The sequence below is a fragment of the Azolla caroliniana genome, unplaced genomic scaffold, assembly GCF_043228905.1.
Source record: "Azolla caroliniana isolate FFs.n. ecotype wild unplaced genomic scaffold, voAzoCaro1.0.p SCAF_9, whole genome shotgun sequence".
Classification (NCBI taxonomy): domain Eukaryota; kingdom Viridiplantae; phylum Streptophyta; class Polypodiopsida; order Salviniales; family Salviniaceae; genus Azolla; species Azolla caroliniana.
Window position 1 is genome coordinate 3,319,030 of NW_028230444.1, and position 22,695 is coordinate 3,341,724.

The 22,695-nt window shown below is 37.7% G+C and overlaps 3 protein-coding genes across 6 annotated transcripts; all 3 read right to left on the minus strand.

The window, feature by feature from the left end:
• Positions 1 to 2,179: 2,179 nt before the first annotated feature.
• LOC147859891 (uncharacterized) lies at positions 2,180 to 3,800 on the minus strand. Of its 2 annotated transcripts, none has more exons than XM_087324144.1 (2): positions 3,342 to 3,800; positions 2,180 to 2,685 (listed from the first exon to the last, which is right to left on the minus strand). In XM_087324144.1, the coding sequence occupies exons 1-2, from the start codon at positions 3,599 to 3,601 to the stop codon at positions 2,397 to 2,399; spliced, it is 549 nt and encodes a 182-aa protein (XP_087180270.1). In that variant the 5' UTR covers positions 3,602 to 3,800; the 3' UTR covers positions 2,180 to 2,396. The 2 variants fall into 2 exon arrangements, with proteins under 2 accessions (XP_087180270.1, XP_087180271.1); XM_087324145.1 differs by having other exon boundaries at positions 2,180 to 2,667; positions 3,342 to 3,798.
• Positions 3,801 to 10,628: 6,828 nt separating this feature from the next.
• On the minus strand, positions 10,629 to 13,678 carry LOC147859892 (heat shock cognate 70 kDa protein 2-like). The gene is made up of 2 exons (XM_087324720.1): positions 13,424 to 13,678; positions 10,629 to 12,459 (listed from the first exon to the last, which is right to left on the minus strand). Exons 1-2 carry the CDS (start codon positions 13,635 to 13,637, stop codon positions 10,712 to 10,714), a joined length of 1,962 nt encoding a protein of 653 aa, XP_087180846.1. The 5' UTR covers positions 13,638 to 13,678; the 3' UTR covers positions 10,629 to 10,711.
• A 3,747-nt stretch (positions 13,679 to 17,425) lies between these two features.
• Positions 17,426 to 22,333, minus strand: LOC147859893 (auxin response factor 16-like). Of its 3 annotated transcripts, none has more exons than XM_087324297.1 (5): positions 22,239 to 22,329; positions 21,804 to 22,050; positions 19,678 to 21,067; positions 18,012 to 18,976; positions 17,426 to 17,941 (listed from the first exon to the last, which is right to left on the minus strand). In XM_087324297.1, exons 3-5 carry the CDS (start codon positions 20,932 to 20,934, stop codon positions 17,866 to 17,868), a joined length of 2,298 nt encoding a protein of 765 aa, XP_087180423.1. In that variant the 5' UTR covers positions 20,935 to 21,067; positions 21,804 to 22,050; positions 22,239 to 22,329; the 3' UTR covers positions 17,426 to 17,865. The 3 variants fall into 3 exon arrangements, with proteins under 3 accessions (XP_087180423.1, XP_087180424.1, XP_087180425.1); XM_087324299.1 differs by lacking the exon at positions 17,426 to 17,941 and having other exon boundaries at positions 18,061 to 18,214; positions 18,367 to 18,976; positions 22,239 to 22,333; XM_087324298.1 differs by lacking the exon at positions 21,804 to 22,050 and having other exon boundaries at positions 22,239 to 22,332.
• Positions 22,334 to 22,695: the final 362 nt, after the last annotated feature.

Below are 22,695 nucleotides of genomic sequence, written 5' to 3' on the forward strand. Positions count from 1 at the left end.
TGGTTAAGTACTAGACAATTATTCTTTTCTTAATCTAAATATTCATTCTTTACCATTAGTATTTCAATTTGTAATATTTGGAATGAGAGCTTTATAGTAATGGCTTTCTTTTCTAGTTTAATAATTTATTCTTGGACATTTAACAACGGTTGTTGATCAATCCTAGAAACCAAATCAACACAGAAACGATGTTCTTTCTTTAGTTTTTGCCATCGATTTTTTGTAACATCTCAATTTGCCATCCTTTCTAGGTTACTATGCTCACAGTTGTGCTTCCAACCATTTGTATGTTCCATGTTGAACATTTTTAAGTAATACTCAAAAAAACTTTAAGCCCATTGATGTCCTTATCCAAAAGTCGTTAAAGAAATATGAGGTTGCTCCTTGTTTTGGGATTTCAACAAGGTCTTTTCAATGTCACATCAGAGTTTCTACAACATCTTATCAAAATGACATATATAGATGTTTCACCATTTATCACGATAACAATTGGTGAATGGCAACTTAGATATCGATATTTACACCTTTTATCTTCTCAATAATTTGTGAATTGCCCAGCTAACATCACAAAGAAAGCCAAATATCACACTTAACGATCACAGAAATTAATCTAGTCTTGTAAGAGAAGATTATTTTCAATACAAATTCTTGGTGTGTCACAGAGAAAGCCAAATATCACACTTAGTGATGGAAGGAATCAATCTAGCCTTCTAAGAGAAGATTATTTTCAATACTTAGGGTTTAGGGTTTACGAGTTCTAAACCTCAAACGGGTTCACTCATTAGTTTTTTCAACTTCGAACAAATTAAGGCGTTGGGGAAAACATGAGCACACATAGCACAGTTGTTTAGGGTTAGCTGTGTTTAGGGAGACCACACCAATAGATAGGTTCACATGCTTCTGATCCATTATTCTATATTTCATCCTGTACTTTTTATTTTCTTATATACTTGAAATCAACATACATATATGTATGTAGACAAACCTGAACACGCAAACGAGTCTGGTAGTCCCAGACAGTATTGAAGACAGACAATACATCAACCAGTCTTCCTTGGAGTTGTACAAAATTACTTAAATACAGCGTGGAAAATGTGAATCCCTAATTTATATACCTCCGCAAATCCCTGATTAAAGATAAAACAGAGTGGAGAAGACCAAATCTTTATTATTATTTTCTTATCCAAGGTCACCACCTCGCCTGACACAACAGCTTTTGTTATCTTACCAAGACACAAACTCAGCAACGTGCAAATAAGATATTCAGACTTCAGAAAACGTCCAAGATAAACGAATTGACCAAACTTGATAGTAATAATTGAGTTATTAATAATCCCTAGAAATGAAGACTGAACTCTCAATCCTTCACAAAAACACCAATTGTTGCATACTGACAATTTAAATGCGTTGTTTGGTTCCAAGATAGCATGACCAATTGACAAAACAATTTATTGGCATTAATAGAAAAACACACCTTTAAGAAAAATTCAAGATCTTATAATAATAAAATGGAACGTCAAAAGTTACAGTTCACTAAAATTACACATTTGCAATGGCATTGCCAGTTGTACATTAAAAATAATCGAGCACATAATAATATCCTGGCAAGAAAGCATTAACAAGAAGATTGATTAAAATGATTCAATACAAGACCAGATTATGCAAGTTTATTTCTAATTGATACTTATTTAACAACTCATTTATTAGTTACAACTTGCTATCATGTCAAACACATAATAAATCAGCCGAGGCTTAGAATTACCACAAAAACCCAGGCTACTGAAATCAATATATTAAGCAAAACTATTATCAAAAACACTATAAAAATATACTGAACACAAATCGCCATATCAGATCCTGAGCAACAAAAGCAATGGATGTATAAGAACATACGTTTTCATTATCATGATACATATACATATAATACAATAGGTTAAAATTTGAGCAACAAAGGCGTGAATGTATTGAAACATCTTGCCTGGAAGGTATTCTCGAAGAGAAAAAGTAACGCACTGAAAAAACTTGAGACTATTAAATTGTATTTTTCAAACGTTAACAAGAAAAATATATAACACAAGCCGCAATGTCAGATCCTCAGCAACAAAAACAGTAGCGCGTTAGCAACAAACGCACTGGATATAGATAGATATATATATGTAATAGGTTAGGAGTCAGAACGTGAGCAACAAAAGCACTGGATGTATGAAACATCTTTCCGAGAAACAATCCTCGATGATACAAAAAGTAACGTACGTAAAAAAATGTCAGACTAACAAAATGTATTCTTAAACGTCAACAAAAGCAGCTAGATATTCCAGTTCTAGCCTGCCGTGAAAGGCTAACACGCTATTAACTTTAACTACATCATCTATTACTACTTCTGGAACGAATAAAAATTACTGATCCTTGGAGGGCTCCTCAGCTAGGGGTGTGTTTTCCCCTTCTTGAGCAACAGGTTGTTCAACTTGTTTCAGAGGTGTTCCAAAGCTCCATACAAAACCAAACGGATCAATGACCTTGCCATAGCGCACACCCCACGGCTGATCAGCAACTTCTTCCACTGACTTGGCTCCTGCTTCTAATGCCTTTGCAAATGCTGCATCCACATCATCGGTCACCACGTGTAGAATTGAACTGTTCCCCTTGAGAGATGCAGGAGACTTCACACTGCAAATCAAACCATAACTTCTATTAAGAAGTTCTATTAAAAGAAAAAGGTGGCAACAAAAATTTAAGAAATATACAGAGATTCGAATAATCAGGCACATCAACATTTACAAAGGAATGTGGGGTAAACACGACAAGTATAGACAAGCAACCTATGTTGCACAAGCATTAAACTTTGGTTCTTAACAAAGTAGCTGTAAGCAATACATGCAATAATGATTTCGAGAAAACAAACCTAACGGTCCATCGGACATTTCCATAAAAACAATAGACATCTAAAACCGTATGGATACATGGCGAATCATACGAGATACATAGCAAAAGGAGAGCCTTACTAAGGTGAAAATGGTTCGGCAACAGAGAAACACAGACGTGCTACTAAAATAGATACAAAAAACGAACGTTTTAGACGACAATGGAATAAAAAAGACAAATATGCATTTTAGAGCACAGACAATATGAATCATGCTAGAAGGTCTAATAAAAAACAGTATGGATGCCAAAATCAAGAAAACCTCCAAATAATTTCTCGTGTTTTATCAATATAACTGGTAAGCTTCCATGCACATAAGATGACAAACTACTTAATGACTTCGTCATCAAAAAGTTTACCCGAGAAAAGAAGGGATAGAGGAAATTAAGGACAGGACACTTGGAGATAACGTATTACTTACTCAGGTCCGGATTCCTCGACCTCATCAGAAAGCATAACTTCAGCGTTTCCGAACTTGAGATGAGCGTGGAGGATAAGAGGCAGTTCTTGGTCGGCCTTACGCTTAGTGTGGAGCGTCCGTGCAACTTCTTCGGCTCCGAAAGCTCTCTTGTAGAAGGATATGGCATCAGATGCCCGGGGAGCTTCAACGATGAGCTGGGGAAGACAGGCAAAATAGCCTACAGCAGCCTTGCAAGCTTCTACTTGTTTATGCTCCTCCATAGCCTCCCACAAGGATAACAAGAGCGTACAAGACGAGAAAGGAGGGAAGTATCGAGAGGGGGGAAGGCGAGGAGAGAGAGAGAGAGAGGGAACACAAAGAAAAGAAGGAGACGAACTTACGGTGCTTCGCGGCGATGGAGTTTGTCTTTCTTCTTTCCTTCCCTCCTTTTCTGTTGTTGTTTCTGAACCTTTCTTTTCACAGTTTAAACAGATCGTTCATTTCTTTGGCGGGTGGGGTGGCCCTATTCACACCAGGTCCTCCATTTGGAGGTCTATTCCCACGGATCCCTCTAATTAAGGGAGATTCACACCAGGGTTCTCTATCTAATCTCTAGTGCGGCCCATTCACTTGTGCCCCAAGCCCAATTATTTGGTGGCAAGTCCATCTATTCTCACCAACTCTTACATTCGAAAGGTTGGGGATAGTCTCTTTCACAATATTACCCATGACATGGCCATTCTGCGCTTGTCTATGTATTGAGCCTTGCCATATTCCTGTTCTAAGCTTATATGTCTCGACTGTTGGACCGTGATGCCAACTCTGGACCATGTTTGACACTCACGATTTCTCTACTACACTATCTTGATATTGTCTACCTACAATGTGTATGTTCATCATGTTCGTTCAATCTTGTCTTAATGAGTGCATGTCGCACTCATTAGAGCACTTTCAATATTAAGATTACCTCAACATAAGATATACTCGGATTACCTTATCATGATCATGCAGTCTTCAATATTCAATTGACCCAAATCTTTACCAACATAAGTGGCACACACAATAACATCATAAATGAGTGAAATTTCTATCTTTGATTTTGTAAGCATGTATTATCTTCAATTAACTAGTTCCTGATGGACAATTTCTATGTTTCTAGTCATGTAGTCTTCAATCAACTCAATCCTAGTGACTTTCACATAGCACATATCCATGCACAATGCAACATGGCAATTTTAGGGCACACACACCAAGTGTCCAACCAAACAACGAGAGGGAGAGATAGTTGTGAGAGAAACCAATAGGAAAAATGTTGCGGGTGGAAGTAAAGCTCAAACAATATTACACCTCTAGCAATTGAATAAAGCAATTGTTACTCTTGAAGCCCTAAAGTGAATCTTGTTATAGTTAGGGTTGGAGGGTCCATATGGTACTGTTCATTTGACAGAATGTCCCTTGACCATCTCCCACCAAAGGCCAACATAGTCAACAGTAAACTATTGAATATTACACTCTTGTTGGTGGGTCAAATCCACTACCTAATCTATGAACTATGTACACATGAACCACTTTCCACCAAATGGGCATGCCGCGTGATATGGTTCATGGTGTGCATCAATTTGCAATGTCAATGCATTAGAGCTATTTTTCTTACATGTGCACTTTAAGCTATCGTATCTAATTATTCTTCAAACAATCGTGAATGAAGTGACACCACACTTTTATATGTTTCACCTTCACGACACAAATTGACATCTTCATTGACATGACCAACATTGACCATCATTGTGGAGAGTAAAATTTCAATATATTTCTCATATGTCCCTAACCAAATTTAATATGTCTCTCATGTGTCCCTAACCAATTAGCGAGGCCCAATTCTTCATTGCACAATATGTATTCAACTTCTATTGTTGAAATGATGGTATATACTCCAAAAGACTTGGTCTCCATGACATCGTTCCTTCGATGAACTCAAAGGCATATCCTGATGTTGATTTCATGTTATCGGCACATTCAATATAGTTGGAATTATAGTACGTAAAATTTGTGTTCGTCTAGCATAACAGTCGTTTTCACACGTTGGAAAACGAATGCGAATGTTATTCAAACATTCTTGTTTTTTTAGGTTTATTTACCTCATAAGAAATAGGTGATCCAAAAGTATGGTATTTACCATTCTTTGAGTGTGTTTACCATGCTCGAATGTTTCAATCATATGGTTGGGATGGACGAAATTGGCTAAGATTGTTTCACTCATTCCATGCCATGCTCATTGGTTCCTTGTTCTACTCGTGTATTGCGCAATGGTTATTACTATATCCCAATATTCATTTCCTATATTTCACATGAAGTTTCTAGCCACTCATGTCATAGTACTACCACATTTGCAATATTGGCTTTATTACACTTGCCATACATGTACACGAAACTTTATGTACGAGTTATTTGGCAAATTCTAACTCTAACCAACTGTTTGTGCTCATTCACTATTATGTTTTTAGTGGCATACAGAGATGTTCAAGTAGTTTGGTGATATATTCACCGTTACGTAAAGGAAAGCCTTTTATTTTTTTTCTATCTCAAGGGATTGACAAACCTAATATATGGTTCTCTCCTCCTAGATCCTTCATGTCAAAGTTTTGGCTCATTTTTCATTTTGGAGCTTGAACACCATTTCATTGACTTTCCTAGAATTCGATGATGACATCACAAGTTTTTGGGATTAGATGGAATAAGATAAATGTTGTATGTACATGACCAACCATTTCCTCCCTTTCCTTCATCTAGGTACTAAAGAATTTGACAATTGAGGCTGAATGGATGAGATGGTATTATAGACAACATCATTATTGGAGTCCACATATAGATTATCCAAGACATTACGACAACTTCTAGTGCATTTTCCTTCAAAAGAAATCCACTTTGATTATTGGAATGGAATGGCTTCTAACACAATCCCATATAGGTGAATTACAGTGTTTTTGAAGCGTTGGTGCATTTGCTTCATGAGAGATATATCTTGAAATACTTTCATTAATGTCTTTGTTTCAACCCCTCGAAAACTATGAAATTATAGAAAGGAAAATATTGAATCTACATACCCACAGAGTAAAGGACATCATTCCATGATCTTGTTTAGGAGATTTAATGTGGGGTAACCCATGAGAGGAGGATTCACTAACAAGGTTGACGAGCCTATGGATATTTTTACCAACAATCAACCTCGAGGGTTCTAGTTTTGAGGAAGGATATCTATGTTGCCTTAGCTCTAATACCAAGCAATTCAATAAGTGATTAGGCTTTGAAAGACCTACATGATTCAAATTCTCATTTGTAACTTATGTAACAAATTTTTTTGGTGAGTAATTTAGATAACAATTACAAATAAGATACTAGTAACTACACAACCTAATAGTTCAGTTCTCGTTTTTTGTACATTGCAAATTGATTATTTAAGTCATACTTTAGTTTTAAAGATACTCGCCCGAAAGAGGAGAAATATTAACCTTCGATTGTATTGTGCCATTCATGTGCATTTGATTGGATATCCCTATATTCATTGTTTTGAAAAGCAAAATATTCACGCTCCATGTTATCTTTCCAATCCAATAATCTTTCTTCAATTGCAATTATTGACCGCCATATATTTACATTTTTGGAACCAGCATCTCATCCGCATTAAGATGAAGATTATTAAAATGTCATTGGCACATTTCTTGGTGGATGTGTAGGAACTCTAGCTATTACTCTGGAATGGTTCAAACTTCATCAAAATGTCAAATTTATGGTGCTGCCGTCAGGGTTTTTGCTTCACACAACATAAGCTCTTTCTTAGCCTACATACATTTTCCTCTTTCCCCACTTGCATAAACTTGATGGGTTGTTCTACGTATATCTCCTCGAGATTGTAAAGATTTGAAGAAAGTATAGCCTAGGATTGAGGTACATCCCAATCAAGAAATAAGATGCTTATGTGTTTGCATGTGTATATCTGTGGGAGAGGAACAACTTCACTGATTGTAGCTCAGTACATAAGGTTTTGTATTGAGACCATAAAGCCATGGATTCAAATCCCTACATTTTGCAATGGCATCCAAGAAATTAGGAAATATATATGGTGTACCGTGTAACATAAGAAAAATAATTATGGTGTAATAGAGACTTCATTTATATTCAACTCTTCTTGTGTACTTCATTTATATCCTACTTTATTAAGTGTACTCACGTAGAATCATAAATCAATCAATCATGATAGGAGAGCAGGCAAATTCAATGCAATATCAAATGCATTCAATACAAAGAATATATTCCCTTGCACTTAAGACAAAAGTAGAGTTTCATAGAGGTTCTCCTATACGAGTGTTCAACTTCACACACAATATATAGCTAACCTTATTCTCTTTGGTCTCAGCGATGTTGTATAATAATTAGTACAAGGGGCATGTTTCTATTGCACTCCCCCTTAATTTGAGGTGAAATAAATAAAGGTAAGGCTTTAAACTTTTACACGCTTTATTTGCTCCAATTGACTTTGTAAAAGTTCATGTTGTTTCATGACAGATGTGGCTAAGTTTGAGATAAACATTCATCTACATTTTGGCCCTCTTGTAGATGTGACAGTATACCTCAACGTGCTTCATGCGAGCATAGAACACTATATTTCATCGTCAAGGAAGTCCACGTGTACACGTGAAATGTAGAGCAGGTTCTTGAACCAAGAAAGAAGGATATGATGCCATTGTCGAAGAAGTTACGAGAGCAAGAAAATGAGTCTACACTTGTTTGTTCTTCTTTTGTTCGAGTTTCCTAGCTAGAATTGTGCTTGTGCACTTGTAAACACACACTCCATATGTGACAAAATATGTTGCATGTGTGAGTGGCACAAGCATAATCTTTTGGGTTGCATGTGTAACGAAGGATAGTGTGCATCAAGCGATGTTACTGCAAGAGATATGGAATGAAGTTATAGCCACACTAAAGAGCCAATATGATGGCCTCACAGGCAGAACCAATGGAGCCAAAAGACAACGATAAGCTTTTGTCCAACAATGGTCATCCTCTCCCTGTCTTGAGTCAGTGGGCCTCCACATAAGATGGAACTATCGCGTCCGTATTGGGATTTGTATATAATATTGACGTATGCAAAAATTATATAACTAATGGAATGAGAATGAGTTTTTTCTGGAAAAAAAAAAGACTTAGAAGGGTCAGTTTCACAATTAAAAAGTGAAGGAGAAGCTTAATATTAACTCAAAAACTTACACTAATATTCTCTTACATTATTTAGTTCTCTTCAAGGTGGCGACCATAAGGTCTTTGTCTCCTTTTTGTCTCTTGCCCCTTCTATTTCATCATAGAAAGGCATCTCAAGAGAAATGTTGTAAACCTTGTATTTGGTCAAATCTAGAGAACCTACAAAAATCAATCTCTTCATTAATTTGAGGATATGATAGACGTCATATAATAAATGTAAATTACTCTCCATCCACTAACTACATACTAGTAGGAATCTTCATGGGGATGTTATGGACATGTAGACCCTAAACTTTAAACCTAACTACATATGAATAATAATCTACCAATTAGATCATATAGCTTCATACAATGTATATCCTCCTCTATATGGGTTCATTGGAGTGATGTGCCCGATTCTACGAATTATGCTAAGTGAACCTCATCTATTGAGAGGGGTGTCTTGACCATTGTGAAAGGTTAACGTGGCATTTTAATATGTAGACATCCATCGCTATTTTATTTCATCTCACATTATGGTTTGAATGAACAATTATTTTTTATTAAGTAATGAAGACCCCGAATTTTGTACTTCCGGTTTATATACGAAAAACATGAAGATATTCGAGGCGACACGGACTTAGTATCCAGGGCATGGGCAACCTTCATTTTGAAACGGAGTGGAACGCCGATGCTACGTTTGCAAGGCGGAAATATACAATGGTGCTATTTCCCGCTAAATATGCTCTTCCCACCGAGGACTCCCCCCATGCAACATCCCCCCACCATCCTTGGACTGTAGAAGGATCCCTCTAAATTAGAGTTAATTGAAGCCACAAAGCTCTATACAAGGCATGGCCCTTGTACATATGATACCTCCTTTAATTCTTCCTAACTAATGGGTAACATATTATATCTCCTTTAATTCTCTTCCTAACTAATGGGTAACATATTATATCGGAAAAAAAACATGTAAAGCTTTTCACATATACATTTTTCAATCTTCCTTCTCTACATTCAATCACATTGGAACCTGTTTTTCATATTTATCCTTTCAAGACATGTTCGTATCTTCTTATTGGAAGAACCTAATAATTAAGTGTTCATCGTGGAAGAGCAGGAATGTCAAACACATGGTAAGAAGTACAATTCATCATTCCATACCTCAATCCTTGAGCCATACATACATCTTCATATTGGAAGCTTTTTGGCAAGTACTATAAAATAGACAACTCACAAAGGAAGGAACATTTATAAATGTGGTGTTTATTAACATGCTTCTAAGATAAACAACCTCCAATTTGGACTCTCTCAACCATTGGTCGTCTAGTGTAAAGTTCGTGTAAAGTTCATCCCAGAGAGAAACACCTCCCAACACTAAGACAAGCATGCCAAAATACATGAAAGACATTAAATATGAACGTGACATGTATCACTAATTTGATCCTTGTGGTGATTGTATTGGAAGGTGTTTCTCTCAACACCTTCCAATACAACAAGCATGCCAAAATACATTAAATACATTTATAAATATCTGTACACTTTCTATCCTTTAGAAAGTAAAGAACAACCTCAAATTTCAAACTCAAATATGTACTCAGTGAACATAACTAATAGCGCATAACTAGAATAAATCTTTAAACCAGATTTACAAACTACAAGAGAGAATTCATTGGGGCTTTATGCGAGGCACAAGGCACAAGGCACAATTTTAACTTGCTTTGAAAATGTAGCTTTTTATTAGTGCTAAAACACAAATTTATACACCAAGTTATGCCTACCAAGAAGGATATTAATGTAACAAGAAACTCTCTCCATCCCCTGGAAAAAACAAACGGAGAGGGAGGGAGAGGTGAGCTCTCTATTGATTTACCTATACCAAAGACTAAAATGGTTCTATTTCCATACTGTACTCAATTTTATTGGTGTATTGACAATTTTACTTTATTGGTGTTTTGATAATTTTACTCTATAGAAAGCTGGCTTTATCCTTAAGTCTACAGCTCTAATTTCACTCCAGCAACTAGGTATACCTCCTCCCATATGTTTTTTTTACAATACATATTATTAAAAACTGTATTATTGACTAGATACAAACAATAAAAACAACAACGCCTTTCCACTTTTTTTGGCCTTAAAACCCTCTTTCCACTTCCTTAGTCCACTTCTTCAATCTTTGGCCCAGAACCTCCACCGGCAGTACTACCACCATAGCCACCTCCATTGCCAGCACCACCACCAGGCATAGGCATGTCCCCTCCACTCTGATACATCTTGGCAATGATTGGGTTACAAAGAGATTCCAATTCTTTCATCTTATCCTCGAATTCATCCACTTCAGCTAACTGATTTTGATCCAACCACTGTATGGTTGAGCTAACTGCCTTTTCTATCTTATCCTTGTCTGAAGGATCAAGCTTCCCTGCTATCTTTTCATCTTTCACTGTATTCCTCATATTGTAGGCGTAATTCTCCAAACTGTTCTTTGCCTCTACTTTCTTCTTCACATCCTCATCTTCAGATTTATATCTCTCTGCTTCTTGAACCATTCTCTCTATATCATCTTTACTCAACCGACCTTTGTCATTAGTGATAGTAATTTTGTTCTTCACACCAGCTGTTTTGTCCTCCGCAGATACATTAAGGATCCCATTTGCATCTATGTCGAAAGTTACATTGATCTGAGGGACACCCCTAGGTGCAGGGGGGATGCCACTGAGCTCAAATTTTCCCAGAAGATTGTTATCTTTAGTACGAGCTCTCTCCCCCTCGTAGACCTGAATGAGCACTCCAGGCTGGTTGTCAGAATACGTGGAGAATATTTGCTCTTTCTTGGTAGGTATGGTTGTGTTTCTTGGGATAAGAACGGTCATAACACCACCAGCTGTCTCAAGTCCCATACTGAGTGGAGCAACATCAAGAAGAAGTAAACTTTTCACCTTCTCATCTCCTTCTCCGGTCAATATCGCTGCTTGGACAGCTGCTCCATAAGCTACAGCCTCATCAGGATTGATGCTTTTGCATAGCTCTTTCCCATTGAAGAAATCTTGCAACAACTGTTGAACTTTAGGAATCCTAGTTGATCCTCCCACAAGTACTACTTCATTGATCTGGCCTTTGTCCATCTTGGCATCCCTCAGGCACTTCTCCACAGGATCCATACACTGTCTGAATAGATCCATGCAAAGTTCTTCAAATCGAGCTCTGGTGATGGTAGAGTAGAAATCGATGCCCTCGTACAATGAATCAATTTCAATAGTTGTCTGTGAAGAAGATGATAGAGTTCTTTTGGCACGTTCACATGCTGTTCGTAGACGACGAAGAGCCCTGGCATTTCCACTAATATCTTTCTTATATTTGCGCTTGAACTCTTGAACAAAGTGATTTACCATTCGGTTGTCAAAGTCTTCACCGCCAAGGTGAGTATCCCCAGCTGTGGCTTTCACCTCAAATATTCCTTCCTCGATGGTGAGAAGAGAGACATCAAAGGTCCCTCCACCAAGATCAAATACAAGGATATTCTTCTCCCCAACACTAGTTGATTTCTTGTCCAAGCCATACGCAATAGCAGCCGCGGTGGGTTCATTGATGATTCTCATCACAGTAAGACCAGCTATGGCACCTGCATCTTTGGTAGCTTGTCTCTGAGAATCATTGAAGTAGGCAGGAACTGTGATGACTGAATTCTTTACAGTTGATCCTAAGTATGCTTCTGCTATCTCTTTCATCTTGACCAAAACCATGGATGATATCTCCTCAGCTGCAAATTGCTTTTGTTCACCCTTATATGTTACTAAAATCATGGGCTTGTCTCCAGGACCAGAAACGACCTTGAAAGGCCAAAGCTTCATGTCACTTTGGACTGAAGCATCAGTGAAGCGGCGTCCAATCATTCGCTTAGCGTCTGCCACAACATTTGACAGCAATATTCAGAATATATTTCTCAGCTCAACAGAGACTTGAATATCAAAATAACGAAAAACACAAAAATCATAGTGAAGGATCACAATATCAACAGAAAGCACGAATTCAGAGGCTTCCACAGAACCTGCAGAAACTTATATACAGCAACTCAAAAATTACGATTCTCTCGCAGAACAAGATCACACCAGCAGCTAATGGTTCAAGAACTCAAGAATCATATATATCACCTCACAAGACGACATTCATGTCAGATATCTTTTTTAGCAAATGCTACACAACAATTATATCAAAAACAGAAATGCTGCCTAAATTAAAACAATCAATTATGCTGCCAATACATCACAGATTAACAAGAAGAACAGACAATTAAGATCAAGAACCGAAATGCTGCCTAAATTAAAACAATCAATTATGCTGCCAATACAGCACAGATTTATATGAAGAACAGACAATACCTATATTTAAATTCCTTTCCATTAGTTTGTATAGACAACACAAAATTAACATGCATGCGCCAATGAAATGAATGCTTATGCTCTAAGATCATGATCAGAATGCCTAAATTTTCTATACAACACAAAATTAACATGCATGCGCCAATGAAATGGATGCTTATGCTCTAAGATCATGATCAGAATGCCTAAATTTTCCAAGAATAACTAAAGTGGAAAGCTCAAATATAGGTTTAGGGAGCGATGAAGGAACAAGGCAATAAGTATTATAAGTCAATAATACAGAATGCTAGATCATAAGGGTACGTAAATCAAGATAAAAGGCAAAAGTTTAGAGACTTAACTACAGACAGAAATAATTGAGTTCATTCAAGAACATAAAACAAAAAACGAAATTCAAAAGGCAGATCAATTGCAGAATTCGGAAGCCGAAGCACATGCAAGATTTAAACGAAACAAATTGTTAAAAAGACAAACATGTTATACACTTACCAAAGATAGTATTGTGTGGATTCATGGCGACCTGATTCTTGGCTGCATCTCCGATGAGCCGTTCTGTGTCAGTGAAAGCGACATAGGAAGGAGTGGTGCGATTTCCCTGATCATTTGCAATGATCTCTACACGATCATGTTGCCATACCCCCACACAGCTGTACGTAGTTCCAAGATCGATACCTATAGCTTTACCTTCGGTTTTGGAGGCCATAGTTTCTTATTTCTTTATAGTGCTGCAGCAATTAGATGTCGAACACGGCAGGCTTAAATCAGGATAAGCAAAGAGCCCTGGTGGCTATGGCAAGCTCGGTGTTCGGAACGATACAAGATCGAGGAGGAGTAGGAAGGAGAAAAGAAAAAGACTGATAGATATATAAGGTGTGCAGAGAATTAGGGTGTTCAAAGATGAATTAATGGCAGTAACTTACGTTTGCGCGTTTCGGATGTTGCCTGTTCTAAGAAGAAATGCGAAGGAAATATAAGAGCGCGCGGCGAAAAAGAAGGAAGAAGAAGGAGAAAGAACGAGAAAGAACGAGAAGGCGCTACAGAAGCCTAGAACCTTCGAGACACTCTCCTTCGGACACGTGTCAAAAGTCTCTCTGCACGTGCAGTAATGACACGTGGAAGCCTGCCATTTTTGGAGCCCCCCCATCTCTAAATGTAGGCCTTCTCACTCCAATATGTACAATGCTCTCTCACACGCGCACACAAGACAATGACAGAAGTTGCAGATCCAATCTAAACTTACAAAACTAGTTTCCCATTTATTCCAAGCTTAGCACAAACTTTGTATCTTAATCTTTTTCACCCTGTGAGCTACATCTATTATTGTTTTTACACTTATGACATGTTGTGTTCGTGCTAGATGCCACGAATTGAGTTTTGTTTTAACCTGTAGGGCGTTTTATGTTTTGTCTAGGTTTAATTTTATTTTTTTCTTTATCAATGCGTTGAATTATAAGATGGCCAACAATGTCAGCAACCTTCATTTGATTAGGTAAAGCCTAAAAAGATAAGAATCACCGCAACCTTGATCAATCAAGTTGTGTTTTTAACATGTAGGACGTGTTATGTTTTGTCCACAATTTTTTCTTATCAATGTGGTGAAGAATTATAAGATGCTTGACAATACTACCAACCTTCATTTCATTTGCTAAAGTTACAAATGATAAGAAATTCAAATGATTATAAATTTATATATCACAAACCTTCCTTGTTCTATCATTTTCTCTTCATTTCTCCATTTATTGTATTTATGATCAATGTTGCTAAATCATTTAATTCCTACACGTTCTTGCTCCACCCTCTATACAAACTTCACCACCATTTGACAAAGGATATAGCATAGTACGTAAAATTCGTGTTCGTCTAGCATAACATTCGTTCTTCTACGTTGGAAAACGAATGCGAATGTTATTCAAACAATCTTGTGTAATTTCCCCCCATTTTTTTAATGTTTTTTTCCCATTTTTTAGGCTTATTTACCACATAATAAATATTTAATCCATAAGTATGGTATTTATCATTCTTTGAAGGTGTTTTTCTTGCACGTATGGTACCTATGGTTCATACTATGGGATATAGGCTGCCCCTAGGAGATCAAATGTTGCTTCCACTTCAAAAGCATAGGAAATCAACTTATATCAAAACACAACATGGAACTATATCGCACATTACTTACTTTTTTCAATAGGCCCACATCCCCATTGACACCTTTTGGACAACCCATCATAGAATGTGCAAAGGAACATGTGATAAGTTATAACAGTGAAGACAACAAGTAATTGCATACAAGGCACACCTGCCTAACTAGATCATGGTGATGCATGCTTGTCATGTATGACCCATAGAGGACACAAATGCATATGAACTTTATCGTAGCCTCACTTTCATTACTCCAACCCTATACATGTTAGTTATGTTCATTTTTTTATCGCATGCCTTACGTGAGTGTCATGAACCTTTAGGAATCCTAGACCATCTATCTTCGCTTAAGTACGCATAACATGTGGCAATCCATATTTTTAATCATGATTTGTGTCATAGATCAAAACCTCGATGATAAGTTAATATCTCTCTCTCTCTAGAACATGTAACTTATTATTCAACATGAGCTTCTTAATCTCTTAAGAGAATGACAACTTCTCTATTCTTGCTTTCTCTCTCTTACCCTAATGGTAACTACTAACTCTAAGCTGTTGGTTCGAAGTTTGACTATCAACCTCTATTTTTCATCTAAATTTCAGCTAAGTGCCACTATGGAATGTATGGGTTGAATCTACGACCTCATTGTCTCACCAACTGAGTTACATTCATATGGGTTTTCTCTCTCTCTCTCTCTCATCATAATTTGGTTATTTTTCATCTAAATTTCAGCTAAGTGCCACTATGGAATGTATGGGTTGAATCTATGACCTCATTGTCTCACCAACTGAGTTACATTCATATGGGTTTTCTCTCTCTCTCATCATAATTAGGTTATCCTAGTAGTAAGTTGTTACACTACAAGCACTACATCTTGGGTTTGAAACCCAATTTTCTCACTTGGTCCACTCCATTACTTCATACAAATCTCTCCATTCACTAGAGAATGCATTGTGGAATGTAAGGGGTGAACCCATGACCTCTTGGACTACATTGGACAACCTTACCAACTAAGCTACATGCACATGGTTCTCTCAAACACACAATTACATTAATAAACATGCATTTTCTTCAATGATGAGCCACTTGGAACATAGAAAGGTTGAAATATATTGGGATGAGGCTCCCTACCACCATAGATGGAATGAACATGTTACCCATCGATCAAAATCAAGAATAAGGGTTTGTTATACATTGAAGCATATATGCAATAGTCAAGAAATCAAATGTTGAGTCCTCAAGAAATGTTTCTTTAGCACATTGATAACTTTAGTACTTCTTTATTGTTTTGAAGTGCCCAATGTTATTATCCCTTTGTCTAGGTAGAAAGAGTTTGAAAATGTCCAAAAGTTTATTGCAATCATGCTACAAATGCCATACATGCTCCTACTTGAGACTAGATCATTTCCTGTTGAGATCATGGCCATGGAAAAGGTTATTAAGTGCATGCTCAAGGTTCGTGATAGATGCAATGTATGAAAAAGTGATTTGGAAAATGATATGCATCACATCTGCTTCTTGATGTGTTAATATATTGCTCCACCAATGAGGGTTTTTTGCAATGCCAAATTATCACAATTAGGGAAAGATGTGGAAACTCACATTGTATTATATGTGTTGCACCAAACTACGACATGAAGTATATGTAAAAAATTGTTGGTCACTCTACACCATTGCTTCAATAAGATTTAGTTCATATTCTCTTGCATGTGAGACAAGGCACACTACATATAACTACATGGGAGTTAGCTTACCACACATATTCAAACCAGATTCCAATCCACTTCAAACACATACTCCTCAGTTGCAACATTTATTAGTCAATTTCTTGAAAATCCATAATTGCTACTCAATTCCACATGTAAATCATATTTTTATCTTCGAGTACAGTAATGAAATCCATCATTCACACACGCAAGTATCATGGCAACTATGGTTCTGCACTCTACTCGGATCATCTAAAATGTCCGACCGTCTCCATGTTATGACCCAAGTTCTCATTAATACTTACACATTGCACAGATCACAAGACAATCTATAAACAAAGATATAACATATGCGTACACTGCTATAATCCCATTAAGTGAAACAGAAACAATTGCTGCATGTAATTGAGGGCTTTATCGGAAAGCTTAATATGCAACACTAATCACATTAGAAAATAGTATGAGGCAAAACATTTGCTGCATACAAGAGAAAGAATTATTGAAAAGCTTGGTATGCCTGTGATCACTTTTGAGAGATAGTAAGTAGTGTTAAGGCGGAAGGATATCTCATAACATTTTTTAAGTATATGCAAAATAGAATGCAAAAATTGGAATTTTATAATAATCAAATCACAACATCACTCATATGTGGACAAAATAGAGAACCTCTTGAAGAGGTATCTGTTGCATACGTCTGTTGTATAAATACAATGTACAACAAAGCTTTGCTTTCGTTTGTCTCTAATGACACCTTTTCCAGGATAACTCATATGTCTAGCAAAAAAGATCTGTAAAAGAGAAGACACAATTCAAATGAGCTTAAAAGAGCTGTAAACAGTTCAAATGGCTATTGTAAGCTTTTTGAACCATGAATTCAAGGTTTGCTAGAGCATCGATTCAATAGGACCACAAAAGGATTGAGCAGAGAGAGAAAGAGAGAATTTGAACAATAAAATCTTGCTACTTGCCACAAGGGATGTGATAGTTTAAGATAAAAAGTACACAATGGTTGCATCGATGTTAAAATAATCGAGCCCTAAAGCTCTCATTATTGTAACCATCTATCTTATTGGACATAAAAAAGGACATTCAGTCTGACTTCGTGGCACTTTCACTGCTTGAATCTGAGAGAATCTTTAGTCTTCTTACATTCCTCGAGAAATCCCTAAAGGAATGTAGAGTTATTAGCATAAAATTCTTATAATTGATACTAAAAGTGAGCATAAAATGCTTACCAGTATGGCTCCTCTCCAACGGATCTAGGAAAGCCCATTGAGTCCAAATACACAAGGCGATTCAGAAATTGATACTTATCAGCTCCAAACATCAATTCTAGCCTTTCATACAATTCTTCAAAACATGTAAAGCTTGAAAGGTCCACACTCCAGCCAACATCATCACTCTCATTATAAACTTTGCAGTGGTTAGATTGAGTACCCTGAGTTTGTGAGCAAAAGAAAGGCTGTTTCTCGGCTGAGAGTAACATACCAACTTGACTAGAAGCTATAGAGATCTTGTTATTATATATTTCTACCCCTTTCCTATCTGAAACCGCATTATGGCTAATGCTATCTGGTGATTTGTTCCCACCTGAGTCAGAAGCATCTATAGTCTTCCCAAACAGCACAAATGTGGCCTTTTTAGCGCCTGGGCTTCCATCTCCATTGCAGCTAACCACACTTGTGGGTTGGCTATATGAAGTATTCCCCACAACCAATGATGTAGAAAGTTCGCTTTGAATGCTCGGACTGCTTCGCTGACAAAAGAAATCTCTTTCATAAAGCTCATCTGGAACACCTATGTTCACTGCCGATACATCTCTTTGTTGATAAAAAGTGTTCAACAGTGATCTTGTTTGTTGACATTTAGTGGGTTGTGGCATTGAGAGCCCATAATTTTGATTTTGATTTTGATTTTGATTTTCATGTTGATTTTGCCTGGTTCCCTGCATGCTTGTTGGCACACAGTCAATTGATCGATGCTGCCAACTTTTGGTGGGTCCCCTTATGTCATTAGCAAGGGAAGGCATCGATAAATCACTTAAGGTTTGCCCATCAAATTGAACCTCTGACGGCTGAGAAAACTTGAGCTTCTTCTTCAGGAAAGAAATCGGTGGCAGTTGTATTGGAGAGACAATTTCCACTTGCCAAGGACTCACCCTATTGATTCCTTGCAGCAAGTCTGGTTCATCCCAGGTAACCTGCGGTTGTACAAAAACGATGACTTGAGACTAACATACATAAATTCCATTGGGGCAACATCAACAACATCTAGATGTATTAAATTCCTGATAACAATAGTATGATGGGTAAAAATATATCTGATTCAGGTTAGATCTATGGTTTAAAGGCTAATAATACTGGCACAGTGATGCCATCCGTGAAACACTCATCCAAATCCATCCAATTATGATTTTTTTCATTACCCCCAAAAAACTCCTCTGAAATAGTAACTTGAACAAATGAACGTCAATCAATTTGAGAAGATTCAATTGGCATGAAGATACTAATTAAACTTAACAAACAGTCATGCATTATCCATGCCATTATATGAATATTTACTACGTTTAAATCAAATTAGACAGCAAGTGAAACGGTGTTGGGGATAAAGGTGTCCTCAAATAACTAAATAAAAAATTCGTTTTTTGAACTAAACAGTTTGAAATATTTGTAATGTTGACAAAATCCTGACAGCTATACATATATTTTCTATTAAATTCCTACCAATCTGCGAATTTTCCTCATTATTTCCTATTATTTCATGCATACGAATGGCGCTGGTTCAATTGTAATCACAAACACTGATATGAAGCAAATGCAAATGTATCATGAAGTGCTAATCTGATGATCTTCTGACTGAATTAGTTCACAGTATGAACATCTAAAGTATGAAGGTGATTACCTGAAGGATCTTCCAAGGAGAGTTCGGCCATCGTAGAGGATCTACCTCTTCTACTTTTGAGACACTGCCAACAAACCAGCTCACACGAGAGGCATCCTCAGTCTCCACTGCCATCTTGAAGCGCAATCCAGGAGTCCATCTCTGTTGCAAAGATGACCTCACTGCATTTGCTTTCACGAAGAACTCTGAAATAGTAGCCCTTGGATAGTAAACTACTTCAAAAATATCTCCCGATGCGGCCAGAGTCACAGCTTCAACAACAGATTCGGGTGGTACACGAGCTTGGTTCCTAGCAAAACTAGTTGAAGATGTAAGCATATCTGGTCTGGGTCTGCTAACATGAGGTATTCCTGAGCCATTATCCATAAAATTATAGGAATTGTCCACCATATTTGATCCCCGGCTCAAGGATCTAGTAGCCGAGATTGAAGCCGATGCTAATTGATGCCATGGTGAACATGCAGAAGATAAGTCTCCTCCACCACCATTTCCCTTTGTGGAGCGCCGAACACCAACACAGAGCTCTCCACTAGCACTACGCAGAAAAACAATGGCATCCCCAGCGACAAGTTTCTTATAGTTCACAAAATTGCTCCATCCAGTGGTGAGGAGATGGCGACGAGGTGTGCCCCTATAGATATGCCTGAATTTCCACACTTTTCCATGAACATCTTTAGCAAGAACAATCTGAACAGGTGGATCCTCATTGTAATCCAGACGTGGAAAGATAGTCTCTGCACAGTAGCGAGGCACCGAGAATCCTCCACCATTGTTTGCATCGCTCTGGGTAAGAGTTTTTGCAAATGAGACAATCTTCCCTGCGTTTGAAGCTGAATGAGGTGGTGATGCAGAATCTTCCATGGTGGAGCTACAGTCTGTGTTAGGGTTTTCTGGCTGGAGCCTTACACGAGCAAAAACCTCATCAGTTTCTCTGTCTGCGAGAAACTTAACAGAGAGAACACGACAAAAGAAACTACTTTTCTGACAGCCGAGAGAAAAATCTGGAGGTAACGCAGCATGTTCTCCATGCCCTTGAGGGAAATAGATGACAGACGAACCAACAGAAGGAAGCTGAACCTGTGAGCCCGCACATGCATGCCATAGCTGAGGATCAACAGTTCCCTTGTTAGAGTTATTATTGTCTTTTCCTACTGGTCCATCATTATCTTCCACTGAACTTGAATATCGTTCTGCCATTAATATATGATTAATGTTGAAATTACTTATAGTTGCTGGATGTGAATTAGGCCCGGGCATTAATCCAAGAGAGAGAGGACAAACGCTAACTGAGTGGATAAGGTAATGGAATGGATAGATCACAAAAATCAGATATGAGAGGTCGAATTTGGGGTATCTTTAACTGATACGTTGAGGGCCTTAATCGATCTACCTGCAATAACAGAGAGGAAAGTAAAAAAAGGACGAATTGGAAAAGAGAAGAACGGAAGAAATGATGAGTAACAGAAGGGAATATAGAAAATAGGTGAAATTGATGTAGAGAAGAGGGAGAAGAGAATAAGAATGAGCGCGAACTCCACTTAGAGTAGAGAAAGAAATAAGATGTTGCAGGAACATTAAATGTCAGCTGCTTTAATCTCCGCTGAGAGAAGAAAAAGAGTACAAAGAATCTGATGAAACATGTGCAAAATGTTCCGAAAGGAAACATGAAACCGTAAACACAAAACAGCAGATGAAGGGGAAAATCAGAAAAGATGAAGTGTGAGAGTTAAGACAGAAGACATAACATGCAGTTGCAAAAGCCTCGAAATTTTGACTGAACATATGCTTTCAAGTTAAGGGAGAGATTGAAACAAAGAGTCTGATAAACGTTGTGTCAGAAGAACATTAGAATAGTGAAGGAATTAATTTTTCTGTACCAGAAACACAGAAGAAGAAAGCCTGAGCTGGGATCGGCGCAGGTGACTCAAATTTCCACTTATTCACTCTGTGTGGATGAGTGAGAAGCAGACCGACGAAAATAGAAAACCAGGAAGACGCACATACCATTGCAACAAATCCCCATTTTGAATTGAGATTCACTCAGAGGAATACGAAGAAGAAGAATCTGATGAAATCTATAACAGAAAGAACAGAAGAAAACTAGGCGAGGAAATAGAAGAAGTGACCTGCCATTTCGATGAGTGTAGAAACAATCGCAAAAGCTTCAACTTTCACTGATTCACTTTTTTCTGCAGAGATGGAAGACGAATCAGAAGAAGAATGGAACAAGAGGAATTTCATGAAACCTGGGCAGAAGAAGAAGAAGAAGCGAGGAAGAATCAGAAGCAGTGCCTCAAATTTCAACTGTGATTCACTCTCTGAGAAGAAAGAGGCAGAAGAAGGGGGGGGGAAGGAAGAAGGATCTGACAAAACCTGCACCAAAGATTGTACAGGAACAAAATAAAATAAAATAAAACCTAACTTCATGAAAAAGAAGACAGCTAGACTGATCAAATGCAGTACATATAAAGCAAGAACATAGACAGACAAAGAGAGAGAGAGAGAGAGAGAGAGAGAGAGAGAGAGAGAGAATTAAATTGGCAATGGTGGTAATAACTTACAAAGGGAAGGCGCGATGCAGTGGCGATGGCTGCATTTGTGAAGAAAAACGGAAGCTCGGTGGGCAGCTCATACGCGTGGGGGGGGGGGGGGGGGGGGGGGGCAGGAAAGGTAGTTTCTTCTTCTTCCTCCACTTTCTGAACTTTCTGATCAGGCGTTGGTTTATTTTAGGGTTTACACAGACAGACACACAGAGAGAGAGAGAGAGAGAGAGAGAGAGAGAGAGAGAGAAGCAAAAAGAGATCAGTGAGAGCGAGCAGCTTCTGCGAGTGGTGGGGGAGGGGCTTCTCGAACACGCTCTCTCTCTCTCTCTCTCTACTCTCTCTCTCTACTTTCTCTCTCCCTCTCTCGGACATCTGTTTGTAGTCAGTCAGTCCAGCAAAATAAAACAAATAGTTTGCTTTTAGCTTTTCATTTTTAAATTTTCTTTTCTACATACTTTCTCGCAGCAACCAACAA